This window comes from Amphiura filiformis, chromosome 12 (genome assembly GCF_039555335.1).
Source record: "Amphiura filiformis chromosome 12, Afil_fr2py, whole genome shotgun sequence".
Taxonomy (NCBI): domain Eukaryota; kingdom Metazoa; phylum Echinodermata; class Ophiuroidea; order Amphilepidida; family Amphiuridae; genus Amphiura; species Amphiura filiformis.
In genome coordinates, this window is record NC_092639.1 from 65,497,910 (window position 1) to 65,517,010 (window position 19,101).

The 19,101-nt window shown below is 33.4% G+C and overlaps 1 protein-coding gene across 4 annotated transcripts in view; it reads left to right on the plus strand.

Moving 5' to 3' along the window:
- The window catches only part of LOC140166580 (ras and EF-hand domain-containing protein homolog), a 60,960-nt gene that overhangs the window by 16,881 nt on the left and 24,978 nt on the right, over nt 1-19,101 (plus strand). For all 4 annotated transcript variants that reach the window (XM_072190075.1, XM_072190076.1, XM_072190078.1 and 1 more), the window contains exons 2-3: nt 11,331-11,480; nt 12,005-12,095. In XM_072190075.1, the coding sequence (XP_072046176.1) occupies nt 11,331-11,480; nt 12,005-12,095 (241 nt within the window). The remainder of the gene's footprint in view (nt 1-11,330; nt 11,481-12,004; nt 12,096-19,101) is intronic.

Genomic DNA, 19,101 nt, shown 5'->3' on the forward strand with positions numbered 1-19,101 from the left:
TCCATACATTACTCCAAATTTTTAAAGGGCTGATCAGAATCTGACACTCTTGATTTTGTCTTCTTTCTTGTTCTTATGGTGCTAACCATGGACGTACTAGGTGTTTTCACTATAATGGGATATCGCAGGGGTGTGGAGGGGGTTACTTCGAAAATTTTTTGTACGGGGATGTGCCACGCAGACTTTGGGATGCTGACTTTATTTACCTATTTTTTGTTGTTTTTTGCAACCCATCAGAATACAATTTGTTTTACAATATTACACAAAAGCACCCAAATTTGCTCGAATTGGGCGCTTTTAAGGGCACTCTTGCCAAAATGCGCCCATTGGTCTCCACTGAAAACACATCCATCGATATACCAAAATCGCTGAAAAGGTACCCCAAAACCGCAGTACATCCCTGTATACCTTCAACAGGGAGAAGCCCCTCCTCTGGATATCAGTAATTTTCTGTTGCCCGAACATTGAATGAAATGACACTCATCTGATTTACAAGGTTAATGCTGTTTTCGCAAAATAGACTTATTTAAGGTGGTACTACACCCCTTGATAAATTTTACATTTTTCTCAACAAATAATAACACACTGGTAACAAAAGTTATGTATATTACAGGAGTAGGAATCCAGTTACTACACTGGAATTTCAGTGACTCAAGACAAGCGGTACGTTATTTATGATAATATAAAAATTCCCTTTAAAAGGGAAGGCCAGCCTCAATGCAGAAGAGGTCTTGTAAATAGTTTGGGTCACCGTGAAAGGCATTTTTAGGATCACGCTTACATCCATGTTACATGACAGTTCACCAAACCATCAATGCTGAGAACATGCACACTGAAACAGCAAAAAGCATTAACTCCTATAACTCCTGTCAACTCTTAATTCATTACTCCAAATTGTTCTGTATTTTTGTCTTTACTGCTTTTTACCCATGCTTATTATTAAAATCAAGAAATACACTGCAGTTGTTAGTTAATTCGCTATGTAAACTCAACTTACATGCACATTTTATTTTAAAATGATTTTATATTATTTCGCAATGTATAGTTTACTATAAAGTAGATAGTGGCAAGCACATGATAAAAGGACTGATCATTCACTACAATCTTCACTTTTAAACTGTATTTTTTGAATGTGTTGATTGTTAGTCCGAAACTCCTGCAAAGCTATGGACATGGCATCTTACCTACTCCATTCTGTAATAGTCTGCATTGTGTGTTTTCTCAGTCTTCAATCATTTTGTTGAATGTAATTTTATGAATCAAATAAAAAGATAGAAAGTGGCCTCACTTTAGTTATGTGTCATTTACAGTATTTATAATTTATAAAGTAAGACAATAATTTATTTATTTTCTATAAGTGCATGCCAAAATATGGGATTTATTGTTGAATATTATAGCTAACCCCTAAAAACTTTATTTTCCATCAGATTTTTCCCGTTGAAAAGACAAAACTAATGTTAAAGATAGCAATAATATCATCAATAACATTTTGAGTCAATTTTATCCATAAAACGATACAGGATAGGATAGATAATTACTCTGACTTCAATGTGCGAAAAGAGGTACCGCTATAATGTACCTAGATTTCTTAACACATAATGAACCGCTTGTCTTGAATCACTGAAATCTCTGTAAGTAATTGGATTCCTTGCCCCTATAATATACATAACTTTTGTTACCAGTGTGTAGTTATTTTTTGAGAAAAATGCAAAATTAGTCACAAAATTTATCAAGGGGTGTAGTACCACCTTAAGTCCGATTTAATTTCTTTGAGTGAGTAGTGTAATAATAAACAAACAAATACACGTGAGCTGAGAATTTCTTAGTTTTTAAAACAAATTATTAGTGTTATGAACTAATTTTAAAATATAGTCTGGGAAATATGAATGTTTTTGACATGGTCTCTCTAGTTTTACCAGTTTTTTAAAACTTCTAGTTCTATTTGGCTCTGGTGGGTTTTTTGTTTGTTTTTGTTTTTTTACTGGCTCATCAAAATTTTTGCAACAACGTTTTACCTTTAAGGAGGAATTGCAATAAATTGCGATTGAATTTTGATGTTTTTGCTACAATACGCAAATGATCTATCTGTTCGCATGAACTTGATGAAATAGCCTGAAATGCAGCCTTTTTGTGAAACAAAAATTCCAGGACAACTAAAATGCACATTAATTTGCTTTTCTACAAAAATTACAAGATGTTTCATGTTTCGTAATTCTGTTGTTATTTCCACTCGATATTGAATAAAAAACATTTTTTAAATAAAAGCATCGAGCCACAGCTGCCACACAGGGAATGCCAAAGCATTTTCCATGGTCTGGGAGATTGACGTCATTGCAGACATAGCCTCGGACTTTTCCATGCCATTTGATCCATAACGCACTACAATGGTAATTTCACAGTCATATAAGCAAGATAAAAAGATTTTGTGTCATGTAAACAATTTTGCTATTGATATTTTTTGAACCATAAAATGCAGACAATATTGACAACTGAAGTCGGTATAATAGAATTGGGAATAGATAAAAGATTGCAGTTTAATTAAATATTAATTAAAATAAAAGGTATTGTGAAATTCTGCTTAAATCCAAACTTTGATCAACAAAGCGTGACTAAAATCGATTTTGTATACAAGAGCTCTATGTCAAATTGAAGTTTCAGGATGACAAACCTTTGAACAGATTATGAAATAACGAATACTCAGACATTAAAGAATTGGTAACCTTAAGGGATCTAGAATGAGCGTTTATGGCGTTCCAACAGTATTTTTTGTGGGACATGAGAGCACCTCAGACGTATCGAATTGCATTCTGAATACGAAGCATGTCTTTCTGATATCAAATAATTTTCATTTTTGAAATTCACGATTCAAATTTTTGATATATAACAGTCCTCGAAATAAAATTTATAAATCTAATGATATAATCTTAAAGTGTATGTAGCAGGGAGGAAAAGCCGACGGTCAATTGAAAATTTTGACCTTTCATATTGAAGATATGGATTTTTTTTCCCAAAAGACCTATTTTTTTTTTGTGTTTTGGGAAAAAAATCCATATCTTCCATACGAAAGGTCAAAATTTTCAATTTTCATCCCACCTACATACACTTTAAGTATAAATCATCAGATTTATAATGTATACTTCAAGTACTGTTAAATATCAAAAATATCAATTTTAACGATTTGTCATAAAATGTGTATTACATTGCGAATTACAAAAAATCAAAATTATTTGATATCAGAAGGACATTCTTCGTATTCAGAATGCAATTCGATATGTCTGATGTGCTCTAATGTCCCTCCAAACGTTCATACCCCTTCCCTTAAATCGATCAATAGAGCTAAGTTTTAGATCTGGATGAAAATGTACTATTACTACATGCTGTTCGCGGGTATCTAGTATATTACTGTCTCGTGATCACTGTCACCCGGTAATAAGATAATAGATTATAAAAAGTAAATCCAGTGATGACACTGCCAAATCAAAAGGCTCCACACTTTATCACTGTTTGCAGACAATCGCTGAATCACGGTGGCCCAAAATTCCATGTAATGCGCAGCGCAGACCCTACCAGGAGCCAAGATCTGCTCCTGAGTTCCGGACTGGTAGATAGCGGGATTAGCAGTAAATTCATTGTCCATTAGAATTTCAAGCTATTTGACACTGCTGGGGCTCGAACTCGCAGCTGATTCAGGCATTAAGTTGAATTTATACTACATTGCATAGCGATTGGTTTTGAGCCAATGAAGTAGCGCATTCTTTGTTGGGTTGGAAAAAAAGCGCGGTACCTCATTGGTTAAATACCAATCGCTCGTCGCTCAGCGATGGAGTATAAATTCAGTTTTAGGGGCTTTATATATTGAACTATCTGGACTATCATAAACATCCTACCACAAAGTGCACGAGCTTGTCCTAAATCATAAAATACTTTATAACCTATTCCAATAAAAGTGGTGTGTAACAAAATGTCATTAGAAGTAACAAATACGAGCGTTGTCAAACGTTACGGTAACCATATACATGCTATGTAAACTAAGCGACGGTATTATTTGCGTAATGAAGAAGGGTATTGGTTTATAAGATACGTGTAATAAGCTGAGTGACACAGAGATATATGCGTTGCTATTAAAGAGAAAAATTCAAGTTTTGAGAAGCATTGTATAAAGCAATCGACTCCTTAAAAAACCAATTAGACACACTAATGAAATAGTATTTACTACCCATATTGAATGTATTTTGCAAATATTATAAATTTTATACGTCTAAATATTTAGAATATAAACATCTGAAATTTATTAAAGCCTAGTTTGACAAAATAAATACTATATATTTTGATTGGCACTATTTACATATGACTCTCAAAAGCAAACGGTTAATAACAGACAATAGATAGTAGCAGTAGATAAGAGTACATTATGCAGTCATGGTTAACTCAATATGGCTACTTATGAAGCGGACACTGGAAACACGCCGTCTCACAGTAGCAGGTATTTCTTAAATTCTCTCGTCTAATAATTTCAGCAAAAACAAGTGCGCTTTGACACGAATTTGAAAGATGGAAATTTATAGTTAATTTTATAGAGTATGTTCATTTATATAGCGGAATTAAATTTGTTTATACAGTTTTGTACATCCGTTATAGATAGATGCAGTAACTTATCATGTGGGTTTTACGATTGTCGTAAAATGTGAACCAGGGCAGAATATTAGTGCAGATTGCATGGTACAAGCTATTTTGACATTAGTGTAAAATTTTAAACGGTAAAATGAGCGACCACATTTATATGAAAATCTGATATTTTTTAAGTTTAATTTTAATACAATACATTCAGGCCTTTGACCTTACAATACATTCAGGCATTTGGCCCATACTATTACAACAATCAGTTTGTATCACAGATACAAATGCAACACAATATGTTTTACAAATTAATGATTTTGTATCACAGATACAAATGCAACACAATATGTTTTACAAATTAATGATTTTGTATCACAGATACAAATGCAACACAATATTTTTACAAATTAATGACTTTGTATCACAGATACAAATGCAACACAATATTTTTACAAATTAATGACTTTGTATCACAGATACAAATGCAACACAATATTTTTACAAATTAATGACTTTGTATCACAGATACAAATGCAACACAATATTTTTACAAATTAATGATTTTGTATCACAGATACAAATGCAACACAATTTTTATTACAAATTAATGATTTTGTATCACAGATACAAATGCAACACAAATTTTTTACAAATTAATGATTTTGTATCACGGATACAAATGCAACACATATTAATTACAAGTTAATGATTTCGTATTACAGATTATACAAATGCAACACAAAGTATTTAAAATACATTACACCAAGCACAAAAAGAAACTCGTCAGTTAAGCGCGCTTCAGACTCCATATTGTACGTACAATATTGTATGTACAATACTTTTCGTGACGTCAAAAAGTATTACACGTGCAATAAATAGTATGTACCGGGAAAATATATATTTTGCTACAATCATAGGTTGCTTAATTGATACAGAGTTGCCAAATTTCTAAGAGTTCTAAATTTAGTGAGTGCACGGAATGATGAACATCTTTTCATGTCTTCTTGTATTCAACCATGGTAGGTATCATAATACCTACCATGATTCAACTGTACTTGAATTATTATATAATCAATGGGCACCTTTTTAAAGTTAATAATACGTCGTAAATTGTAATAATAATATAAATGGCACATTCAGATCTTATTTATTTATTTATAGATTTATCTATTTAGGCCTATTTATTTATTTATTTATTTATTTATTTATTTATTCATTTATTTCTTTCTCTATTTATTTATTTATTTATTTATTTATTGATTTATTGATTTATTGATTTATTGATTGATTGATTGATTGATTGATTGATAACTGATTGATTAATTGATTTAGAGATTCATTTATACTGATATTTAGTCATATATTGATTTAGAAAGTTTAAAAGTATTATTTGTAGGTCTTTGTATTTATTCTGGTTCTGATTTTATTGATACTGATATTTTTGTTAATTTTTTTAAAGTTTTGGCATAGCATTCGTTACATTATAACACGCTGTGTTATGAATTTGCAACACCTTGTTACATATTGATATCGTTGAGGCATGTTATGATAGGCCTACTTATGATCATCACAATACATCCATAAACGTGTTAATGCAGTAACCGTAGCGTTAGGGGCACGAAAGCCCCCCCATTGATCTGAAATATTAGAAAATCCCATAGGAAAACTGCCGAAAACGGCTTGTGCCCCTCCCCTCATCAGAACCGGATGCAACGCCTTCTATACTTTTTCATTCATTAATTATAGGCGTATTAATAGTAATGCGTTGAGTTTTTAAAAAGTAATATCCGCCTTTTTTTCTTTCTTTTTGAAATGACATACGGTACTTGTTACAAAAACAAATCAGCATGAAAAACATTTTTTTTCGTCAGAGGCAGATATTTGGCCTATTCAGTGAACATGTGCTTGTAGGACAACGATTTTGAATTAAACATGTTAATTGTGATATTTTAATTCCCCTAGAACACCACAGTTAAGCGTCCAAAATTGTAAGTGGGTTTTCTTTTATTTAACCTCATTATTTCGCTAAAATTACTCGAAACCGTCCTAAGAGTTGTTGTTACTAATAAACATTTCATAATTTTGGGCAAAGGATAGCCAAATAGTTGACCGAAATCGTATATTTGCACCAATATTTGACTAAAATCGTATATTAACATTACCGCCCCTTCGTGGCTTTATTGCAAGCCAAAGTGTGAAACGAGATTACTTGAAATATATATTTCAGAGTTGAAAGAGTTTCAAGCCTACGAATATATTTCTGAAACATGTCTCTCTGATTGGTTGATGGTCAAGAGGATTACGGCATCCTCAAAGCCTCTTGCTGTAATTCTCTAATCGATATCTATTATAGGACCGATCTTCTGAAATCCACACAACCGTGTCAAATGAAATAGTCTCGAATCATAATTCGTGCACGATACAACGTTGATACGTCAGATTTCGGAATTTTATTAAAAATAGGCATAAATCACATCGAACAGGTTGAATGCTGGCAAAAGTAGATAAAATAACTATGGGTCGAATTTACATTAATCAGTGTCCTGGGGCCAGGATAACATTTAGGACTCCTTCGAATTCTAAAACAATACTTCGCCAAATGTCCTTGCTTTCATTTTCTCATTTAATTTGTTTTAATTTTAATTAATTTCTTTATCCACTGGCTCTCTGGCAAATCCGGTATTGCCAAATATTTCTTGTCCACTACCCGTGTTAATCTATTTATTTATTAAAATGAACCATCTATTAAAGTCCTATAATACAATGTATAGGCCTAGTGTATTTGATAACAAATTTGTTTTTATTTTTGATTGGAATTTGGGTTCCATTACACGATTTCATAATAAGATATGTTTGGGCATGGCGGAATTAGTATATTATTAAAAATAGACATACTCTTAGGCCCCCTTTTTTCATGTTTGTAGGCCTACATTATTGATATCAATATTTATGTACAAAATGCAAAAGAATGTATATATATTTGATTGTTTTGTAAACATTAAATTTGATGTTTACTCATAATTATGTCTGGAAAGTCAGGGAAAAACTAAGGAGTATCGGTATTTAGTTTCCTGGGAAAGTGGATCAGATGAGCAGTGAGTAAAAACATTTGCCCTAAATCTTTATTTGATTTTTATTGTTTTATGAATTTATTAGGGCTACTGGTAAAGTGCAGAAAAAACCTCCAAACGCACTCTAGAATTTTTCATCAGCAGCAGTAGAAATTTCTCTTGCATAGATTTTCTGGTGACCTCGCTTGGATTTAGCAAACAATGAACCGTCAGGGTTATAGCGCGTTATTTAATCTGATTCAACTCGTCGTGGCACGTATATTTTATTGCATGTGTAATACTTTTTGACGTCACGAAAAGTATTGTACATACAATATTGTACGTACAATACGGAGTCTGAAGCTAGCCTTATAGCCATCCTCGCTGTTCAACAACATGCATGGTAGTTTTGGATTATTCTGAAATATACATTATGTTAATTGGACTTTGTTTTCCCATTTGACACCATGTTCTCAAATCCCAAAAGTTGCAATTTCAACGATTTTCAATGGGAACGCATCGTTGTATTGCACACAAGCACTACGGGCCAATCAATAAAGCACATGTAACAGGCACAGTTGAATCGTTAAAATTGCAACTTTTGATTTTGGGGTTTGAGGGTTTGGAGAGGCGCATATCTTGGTAAATTCTTGCTCGGAAAGCAAAGTCCAATTAACAAAATGTATATTTCAGAATAATCCAAAATTTTCAGGTTGTTGAACAGCAAGCCACTGACGAGTTTCTTTTTGTGCCTGGTGTATAATGATGAGGAATCACTATTTACTATGTAGTTAACACCACTTTATTTTCTCAACGTGTTTTTGATATATTGAATGCACGACAAACAAAATTAATGCTGCTGTAAAGCCAACAAACACAGCTTTTTCAAAACGTTTCAAAACATGTTATAAATAAACGTGTTTTGTTCAAAACGTTTAATAATATACATATTAGATGTTTGGTTAAATAAGAGGCTGCATGCAGTAGCCTACACTGTAAATCCAAGTGTTTAGGGTTTCTGTAACACTTTTTAAACACTGCTAGGCGTTTAATCTTTCATTTACACAGTAAAGGTATAGGATACCTAAATACCAAAGTAAACACATAAAGACAAAGAGTAAAACAGACAAAGAGTATTTAGATTCTAAACATTCAAAGTGTTTGCTTTTAAAATCGTTTAGAAAGTAAACACATCAAATGTTAAAAAAGCTTTTACTTTCCGAAAATATGAAAGTAAACACTTTGAATGTTAGGATCTATATAAATACTCTCATGTGTTTACTCTTTGTCTTTATGTGTTTATGTGTTTACATTGGTGTTTAGGTGTACTATAACTTTACTGCGTAGATGAAAAATTAAACGCCTAGGAGTGTTTACAGAAACCCTAAATACTTCGATTTACATATTGCCAGGGTTTAGAAAAGTTTTAAACTCTCTGTAAGTATGCCTATACATAATTGTTCATGGGTGTAAACATCATTGAACAGCTAAGCTTAATATTGGAACATTAAATAAAATCATATTTATTTTGTTTAATGCATCGAATCAGATCAAAATGATTTTTGAAACTATTTTGATCGTAAAAATAGTTGGTCATATTTTTTAATAGAGAATTTATTCATAGACAGGAAAATTATTCTCACCTTCTATATATTAGTAGCTCAAAAATAGTACCTTTGCTTAATTATTCAGTAATTTTCCTGAACCTGGTCCTGTCAGGACCCAAACGTGTGTCCGCCCGCGGACTGACTAAAACAAATCAAAGAATTATGGCTATTGTTATTTATGATTGTCTATTATTTTGGTTTTAACATGTGCAAAATGACATGTTTTGGCACCACGTTCAATTTTGCCCAGTGGCACTATCGGTGACCGATGAATAGCGACACAAATGACAACACATCATCGTCGTAATCTTATGAGTCATATTTGTCTCTTTGTCACCAAGACCCGTACAGTTTCATGCCTATCTAACTGGTTCTCGGTTATCGGTAGACAGCATCTCGAGACATGCATGCCACATCTTGTATTCCATCAGTCCAACGTACTTTTAGTCTACTTCGCATGATGCAGTCATGTCTACAGTAGAATTCATCTCGACCTTTGCAGGACTTAAACCCCATTAAAAGCTATTAAACCAAGATAACACTCATTGAAGCAGCTCAACTGATTAAATCAGATCTTCTCTGGTTGTGCACAAGTGTCTGTTTTCAATGTGCGGCATCGCAATAAAGCTGGTATTATAGCTTCAGTTGGGTAACCGATTATAAAGGAAACGAAAGGAAACAATGGTACGTGTAGCTTTGTTCACGAAATGAGACAAAGACCTGCTTTTTGTTAACCAGCATTCTTCAAAATGAGCAACATAATGATTGTTGAATTAACACGGTTTGGAAATAATTTCTTCATATTTTTGGTGTTATCTGTCGTTTACATATCCTTCCTAAAACACAAAAGTGCGACCCTCTCCAAACATCTAAATTAGCTAAAAATTTAGGACATGTTACAAAACTATATTTTCTAGAACCTATTTAGAATAGTTTACATGTAGCTTGTACCGTTTTTTTGTGGCATCCTTCAGAACGGAGCGGTCCCTTACCAATATAGCTCAATATTTTCGGTCAAATCTCCATTCAATTAACACGGGGAGTTGGCTAGCTATGAGATATAGCTATGCTTTGCCCTCACTCATATTTTACAAAAGTGCGACCATTTCTGAACATCTAACCTAGCTGTAATTTTAGGTCATGTTAGAGAAACATATTTGCTAGAAGTTTTGGAGAATAAATTAAATATTGGCTGGTTATTTTTCACACAGTGATGTTAACTAGGCAAGTGTCCATTCTTCCAACATACATCATTTGTAGAGGTCACGCGTCAATGGTGAGAGCACTGTGTATTGTGTATAGGAAAACGGACAGTAACTGCAGTATGGTCTTCTAGGCAGTCGTAGACGTGCCTTTGACATGTCTTTGAACAACTCATCTGTGCAAGATTGTTTCATTCTCTCCTTATCACATACTCAAAATATTGGAGTTTGTTCTCGACATCTTCTGATACATGGTATTCTTATCATCAATTAGGTCTATGACATGGAAAATAATTATTGGTTTTGTACTGCTTCCAAGATATTAGCACCATCTTCTGCCATCACTGCCATAACAAGCATTCCATTTCTATCTGCTGTTCCAACACCCATGTTTATGACGACCCATCGATGGCAAAAGTAGTCATAACATGACTTTTGGTATCATGAAATTCCGCAATCTCTCCGGATGCCAGTAAGCAGATGTTCTTGTCATAGCAAGATGCCTTCTCATTTCAGGAGAGCTCGCACCTGCTTTGACAATCAGCAAGCCCAGAAAGATGAAAGTGTTGACCACTCGCATCCTCTCCATCAATTTCACCAGGTAGTGTGTATGATCACTGTGGCACAAAATACAGAGAAAAAATACACCGTTATTAAACATGGGTTCTAGCTACCCCGCCATATTAAAATGACTTTATCGGGATAAATGCGCGCGAAGCACATGACAATATTGTTAAACTTAAAAGTATAACGCTGAAATGGGTCAACGCTCTGGTTAAAACGTCATTTTTGTTTAACATATAAAATCATAAATGATTTCGTTTTACATTTCCTTATTCTTTTTTCTCTTGCAGCCAAGAGCAGATATCCGATTTATACCAACAGTTGCATTCTTCCGACGTACCTCAGTTGCTTAACCAGTTTGAGTCCATTGTATTTGATGTCATCAAGGACATCAGGCAACAACAAACAGAGATTGACAGATTAGAAAAATCTCTTAAAAAGTAAGTCTCGGTAATTCATATTTAGTATTTCTACAAGTACACCGTGCTTTATTACAGTGCCTGTGGACTGAATGAAGTCAGAGACATATCTGACGAAAGCTCGACCACTCACACAGGGACCGGCTGCCGCGGTACTGTGATAAAGGACGGCGTACTTGTAGAAATACTAAATATTAAATTATAAATTACGCAAATATGAAAATTCGTACAATAATTTTGCCACAAAAGGTATAGTTTTAAACTTGGTAATAATTATTTTAAGTATATATCCTAACTGACATAATAGTGTAAATAAATTTCAATTCAATAACATCTTAAAATTAATATATATAAACAAAATAAGCTGATGTAATTGTTGTGCTTTTAGGTCATTTCATGTACGCCTTAAAAACAAACGGCTCTTTTCAGAGCCACCAACAAAAACAAACGGCTCTTTTCAGAGCCACCAATACTTCCGAAAAGAGAGATATCGTAATAGTTGTAATTCATACTAACAAATAACTTGTTGTTTCCGTATTTCTCAGGACCAATGAGACGCATACGGAGCATCTAAAGCAGCTTGAAGATGAGATGGAAGTACAGACTACAAAGGCGGAGCAGAGGGTTAGAAAAGAGGTATGTATGCATACAAACGATTTTATGAACACCAAATAACCTAAATATGTTACCGTGTGCTAGTTAAAAGGCAAGTTGTTTTTTTAATGAGGTGGGCGTATAGTAATTAGCCTTATTGGGACAGTTCTCACCTAAAACAAAAGTTAATTGATTATAGTCACAATACGATCCGTTCCGACAAAACCTAAAGAAGAAACCCGAAATATGCCAACATTTTACGTTTTGAGATTTTCATGTATTGCTCTAAAGAATGGCACCAATTTTGTTTTTAGGCTAGTTACTCTTTCCGAGATTTGGCAAAATAGGTTAAAGGCTTAAATTGTTTTCAAATTTAGTAACAATGTAATTTTTCGGAGAAAAATCAATTATTTATCCAAATACACAACACGGTGATTAGCAAAAGTTACCATTTAAAGCAAAAATTGCTGTAAAAATAATAATCCTCCCTTTTTAAGAAACGCTGTTGAAAGTTATTCGAACTAGTTGAAATTCTGCCAAGTCATGTGAATAACAACAACCTGTCCCTTAATAAAGTCTTTACCCTACTAGGGTTAGAAAATGCACGTTATGAAAACAGATTTTTAGCAGTAAAAAAGAAATCGTGGATTACGATTTGAGGCTATTGTAATGCCTAATGTCCTCCCAACTGTAGACCAATTTTGTGCAATTTACTGAAATCATAAGATCAGTACTTCAAGTCAAAAGACTATTCACGTACCTTGTGACCATACTTGTGCAATTTATTAAAACACATTAGATCAACATTTAAGGTGGTACTACACCCCCTGATAAATTTATAGACTATTTTTGCACTTTTCTCAAATAATAACTACACACTGGTATTAGTTATGTATATTGTAGGGGCAAGGAATCCAATTAATACACTGCAATCAGTGACTCAAGACAAGTGGTACGTTATTTATGATAAGAAAAGAGGTACCGCTAGAATGTACCTCATTTCTTAACATATAATGAACCACTTGTCTTGAATCACTGAAATTTCAGTGAAGTAATTGGATTCATTTCCCCTATAATATACATAACCTTTGTTATCTGTGTGTAGTTATTTTTTTGAGAAAAATGCAAAATTAGTCACAAAATTTATCAGGGGGTGTAGTACCACATTCAAGTCAAAAGAATTAATCACTTACCTAGAGATTCGGCAGTGAAAATCCGTCTTCAGGTATTATCATTTCCATATTTTGTAAGTACGATCGTCAGCAGCACTGTCGATGGCATAAAAATAACGGCATACACTTGTCGGACCAATTTTCCTAAAACGTTTACAAGCGGCATGATGACATAGGACATACTTCTTATATATTCAATTTAATAATGATGATATAATAACAAGTGTGACTTCGACTGTTGACATTGTTCAAAGAAGTGTGACTACGATTTGCACCAATGAAGTTTTGATCTGTAAATGGACGTCACTGATAAATGTTAATCATTAAATATAAATCAAAGTTATTGGATAAAAGCCAAAGTATTGAAAGTTGAAGCTTGGCTTTGTATCCACGGTTAATAGAACTTCTCGAAAATGGACATCGATGATTACAATAAAGGAAATCCAAAGAACGTATCGATTCATTGGAAGATGTTTATGCCAGAAGAGTTTTACAAGGTCTTTTTAAAACAAAGAGTCAAGATTAAGGTCCGATAAAGAACATTGACCGTACAATGTAATGTAAGGTGATGCAGTTCGGTTTTTTTTCTGGACTGCTGGAGGAGGAGGGTGAACATTAAGATTGCAACAAAAAAAATGCATTTGTCAGAATTAAATGAATTGAAAACTAATACATTCGCTTACAGATCACTTTAATGCCTATTTCATACTAAGCAATCGCAAGGAGCGTAACGGTCTTATTCTGTGAAGAATATAAACTCCGTCGTATATCAGAAAAGTAATTACCGATTATGTGATCAATAAGTCGCTTGGCCTATACTGTAGTGTCAAATTGCAAGCAGTTGACTTGAAGGTAACTTTGTCGCTACGTCGCTGAACCAACGTCTGAGTGATTGGTTAACGGTAGCGATTGAGAAAACGACGGAAGCGTTTTATTTGATTTTTAATGAATATGCCTTTAAGCGATAAAAGTGAATGTATGATTATGCATTTTGGTAAAAACGAAGTGAGAACAATTATTCTGATCATAATCTGTTATGTGTGCATTGCAATTAAAGTTCACGTAAAAAGTTTTGTCTAAAAAGTCCTATGGTGTTATCTGATTTTTGGTCAAAAAAAAAAAAAAACGCGAAATATCTGGTTTCTGTTTTACCCTATTTTTTTGGCACCTTTTTGAGGCCGAATTTACTACGGGTTTTTGAACTATTAAAAACACCTAAAATGCTCTGCATATCAACTTCTAAGTGCTCTTTAAGCAAAGTAAATGTTCATTGAATTTACATCCATATGACAAAACAGTAACTTTTTGCACAAGATTTGCAATTTAAAAAGAATTGGCCAATGCTCATTGAAATGAATCTAGTATGGACAATATAAGTGTGCTCTTTCATTTAATGACATAAGATTTGAAAAATATTGTATGGGGTTTCACACAGCTCTTATGATGCTATGCACTTAACCGTGTAGTGCAAATACAGACTGTGCAGAGACAAGGCATTGCTGGGCTAACTTTGCTTGATCATATTTATGTGCTCAGGTGTATTGAGGTGGAAACTATGCATAGATACGTTTATAATATCGTTTTGTATTTGTGGTTAATTTGTTTAATTTTTTATGACGCACTCCAATCTTCAGACTAATTTATATCAAATTTAAAAATAAAAATCATCGGTACACAACCATCGTCACCTTAAGAATGGTTTCCTGCCAGTAAAGAACATTCTATCGATTTCACATTATGATTATGATGCCAAGGTACGCAGGAATTATACTTCTGATAAAAATATCAATATTTCAACTTAAAGGAAAAACATCAAGACATTGTATGATTATAGATTAAACATCACATTATATATATTAATGCCAAGGTGGGAATGATTATAATCCACGAAATTGTCAATATTCCAAGTTGAAGAAAATTGAAAATATCTTATGCTGCCAAGGTCACATGGTGGGACTTGTAATCCGCTAAATTGTCAATATTCAAACTTGAATAACTTTTAAAGGTTTAAAATATTAAAACAACAAAAAAACAAAAAAAAACAAAAAAAAAGAGAGAGAGGAGAAAAAAAAAAGCATTTGATAAATATTTTGCTGCCACGTTGGGAATAATAACCCACTAAATTGTTAATATTACCAAGATGAGGAACGTTGAAAACATTTTATGAATATTATTATGCTGCGAATGTACGACATGTGTTACATTTTCAGGTCAATATTCCAATATGAAAAAACTTGAAAACATTGATGAATATTATATTGCCAAGGTGGGATAGTCAATATTTCAAGTCGAAGAAATTTTAAAAGAATCTGTATATGCTGCCAAGGTGGAACTTATAATCTACTAAATTGTCAATAAGTTGAAGAAACTTAAAAACATTTTATGTCTATCATGCTGCCAACTAAATTGTCAATATGCCAACATGATTCCAACTAAATGGTCAATATTCCAACTTGAAATTTGAAAACATGTTATGAATAATTATGCTGCCAAGTTGGGAATAATAATCCACTAAATTTAAAGAGCTTTAAAATAACTAAAAAATAATTTATGAAAATTATGCTGCCAACTTAATTGTCAACTTTCCAACTTTGAAGAAGACAACTTAATTGTCAATTTTTCAACTTTGAAGAAAACATGTTATAAATTATTATTCTGCTGCCAAGTTGGGAATTATAATAATCCACTAAATTGTCAATATTCTAACTTGAAGAGCTTTGAAGATACTTTGAAAATATTTTATGACTATTATGCTGCCAACTTAATTGCCAACATTCCAACTAGAAACTTAAAAACATGTTATGATAATAATGCTGCCAAGTTGGGAATTATACCAATCCACTAAATTCTCAATGTTCCAACTGGAAGCGCTTTAAGGGTAGATGAGGTATTGTTGGTCGAAGCAACCTAAAAATCGATTTTCATTATCTAGATCAATATATTATTGAAAAATAACACCTTGATGTTTTGCAAAAGTTCATTCTACAAATCGTATACTTTGCAAACTTGCTTAATTTATTGTTGTTTATGAGTTATGTGCATTTTACAAAAGTGTTGTTGTTTCATCCCTCTTTACAACGTAACTCAAGAACCGCAGCACCTATAAAAGTATATCTGTGATATTTTAATTCTTCTACACGCTCGCTATGAATTAAGCAAAGCAGTTTTTGCCAAAGCCCACTACCATTCGTAAGATGATGTGAACTACCAAATCACAACAGTTTAAAATAATTAATAACCTTAAAGAAACGTTTGAAAATATTTTATGAATACTAATCTGCCAACTCAATTGTCAATATTCCAACTTGAAACTTAATGATAATCCTGCTAAGTTGGGAATTATAATAATCCACTAAATTGTCAATATTCCAACTTGAAACTTTGAAAATATATCATGAATATTATGCTGTCAAGGTGGGAATTACAATAATCCACTAATTGTCAATAATTCAAATTGAAAACATTTGATGAATAATTAAATAATGACCTCTGTAACTTTGGGTGACCGGAATTCGTTCTGCTCCTCCAAGCATGCGGCCATATTGTATTTAATATGTTGCAGGAAATCGATAATTTTATCGTTTATTTTACTTTCTGCACTAAGGAGCACAGTATATTTTATATAAGCACATCAAAAATGTACCGTGCTTTCCCTTAATGAATGACCATTATTCCAAGATAATGCCAATGTGTTTTCTGAATTTATTTCTGCGCATTATGGCACCTCATTAATTTGTTGCAATGGTCCCAATATTGATGACGCAGCGTACATTTAACTGAAGTAACCCAAGATTAGAAAGTTGTTTACCAAATTCCTAAATTACCTTGTATTTCACAATCCACATTGACGGAAATCTGTCCCGGAAATAGGTTGTCTCTTATTGGATCATTCGTTTTGTTTTGTGAATTTGGAGAAGGTCAAAATATGTGATAATCAATGACAATGTCCCATCCGTGGTCATTGTTTACTTAAATCCCATCTTGTAACATTGACAAGTTCAATAATTTGTCAATTTGACCAACAAGGTCACAAGAAGTGGAAAACCAAGGGCTACATCTTTTGCTAACACCCGGGATGTGGGGTGTGTGTGAGGGGGGAATTAGGGTGTGATTTGGGCACATCATCAACTATGCAGGGGTGGAATTTCGTAAAGTGCCACAGGAGTCCAAGTGGATTCTCGCAAGAGAGTTTTGCGAGAGTCCATGGATTCCCGTAAATGGATTCTCGTTGTACAATCTTGCGGGAGTCCAAAAGGTATTATATAGGCCTACGTAAAATGTATTCAAACAAACAAACTAACAAATAAACTAACAAAGTTAAGTTTTTAATATACCGTATATCATCATACTCTCACTTCCATATATGTCATTGCATCTTTGGCGACTTTTCCTTTATATTTTGCAGGCTTTGAGTTTTAAGGTGTGTTGAACTTAAATGTAAGTTCGCTGAGCCGATCATTTCCAGCGAGAGTCCACATGGACTCTCGCAATAGGACTTTTACGGGAGTCTCTGCGAGAGTCAACTCTCGGACTCCGAAATTCCACCCCTGCTATGCTATCCCGGAATTCGGAGATGGTCGGTCTTTTGGGAGCTGACAGCTCGGTAAAAAGTGGTCTTTCGGAGATCAGAGCTGCGAACGGGTCTTCCCGGGGGAGCATACCCGTGTGGTCATTTGTGTTTAGTGCCCCCCAGGTTACACTTGCCAATGAGTTTGAGTCTAACTTTACAACTGAAGGACAACTGAAATTGTAGGCCATTTAGGACCTCGTTGGTCAGAAAAATATTGAAATCTTCATGTTTCAATTTGACATTAAGTGAATAAGGACCACTGATGTGAAAGACAATTATTATTGATTATCACATATTTTGATCCCCTCTAAATAAAACAAAAAGAATAATCCAATGACAGCCGGCAGATTTCCGAGACAGATTTCCTTCAATTGATTTTGAATAATTTACAAGGCAATAGGATTTTGGGTTATGTTCATATAAATGTACGCTGCAACGAGATAGATGCGCAGAAATAAATTCTGCTTCGAATTCATACTTTAACTTTTTAACTTTTACTCTTCAACTTTTGTGGAGTAGGCCTAAGTTGGCTAATAAACCAATAATCGATTCAAAGATAGAGGAGAAAATCATTGATATTGATGATATTGTGGAAGTAAATAATAAGATATTTCGTACTATGTCGTATTCTGCAAGTGTAGCACCTAGCATGTGTCCTTTCTTGTACTCTCGGGAAAAAGAACTTTTTATGAAAGGAAGGTTGGTGTTAACCCTAGAAACTATGAATATATAAATAATAAATGATAAAATTGATTGGATGAATGAATGAGTGAATGAACAAATCAAAACATCATATATCAATCAATCAATCAATCAATCAATCAATCAATCAATCAATCAATCAATCAGGCAACCAATCCATCAATCGATATGTCACTGAATGATTACTGAATGCATTTTGAATTCCCTTTGTATCTTCAGTAGATAGCAGAATTACAGCAGGCCAACCATTATAAATTTATTTAGTGAAATTTGGGATATTTTCGAAAAATACAATTTTTTATACTAAAATTGTATACAAATCCAAATGGGAGCCATAACCACCATTGTTATACAAGAGACCCCAAAATGAGACCCAGCATTATTCATAAATACTTTTTTTGGGAGGGGGGGTCAAAACTGTTTGGGTCCTAAAAAGGGGGATAAAAAAAATTCAGTCCTTCATGGGGTTGATCAAAACAGTTTGCGGGTAAAAGTCCGGAGTACTAGTAACATGTACAACAAGGCATGCACATTCCAAATTTTTTGCGCACAATCCAAAATTTCAATTGTAAAATGAAAAATTCAGTCAGTATTAGGGGGATCA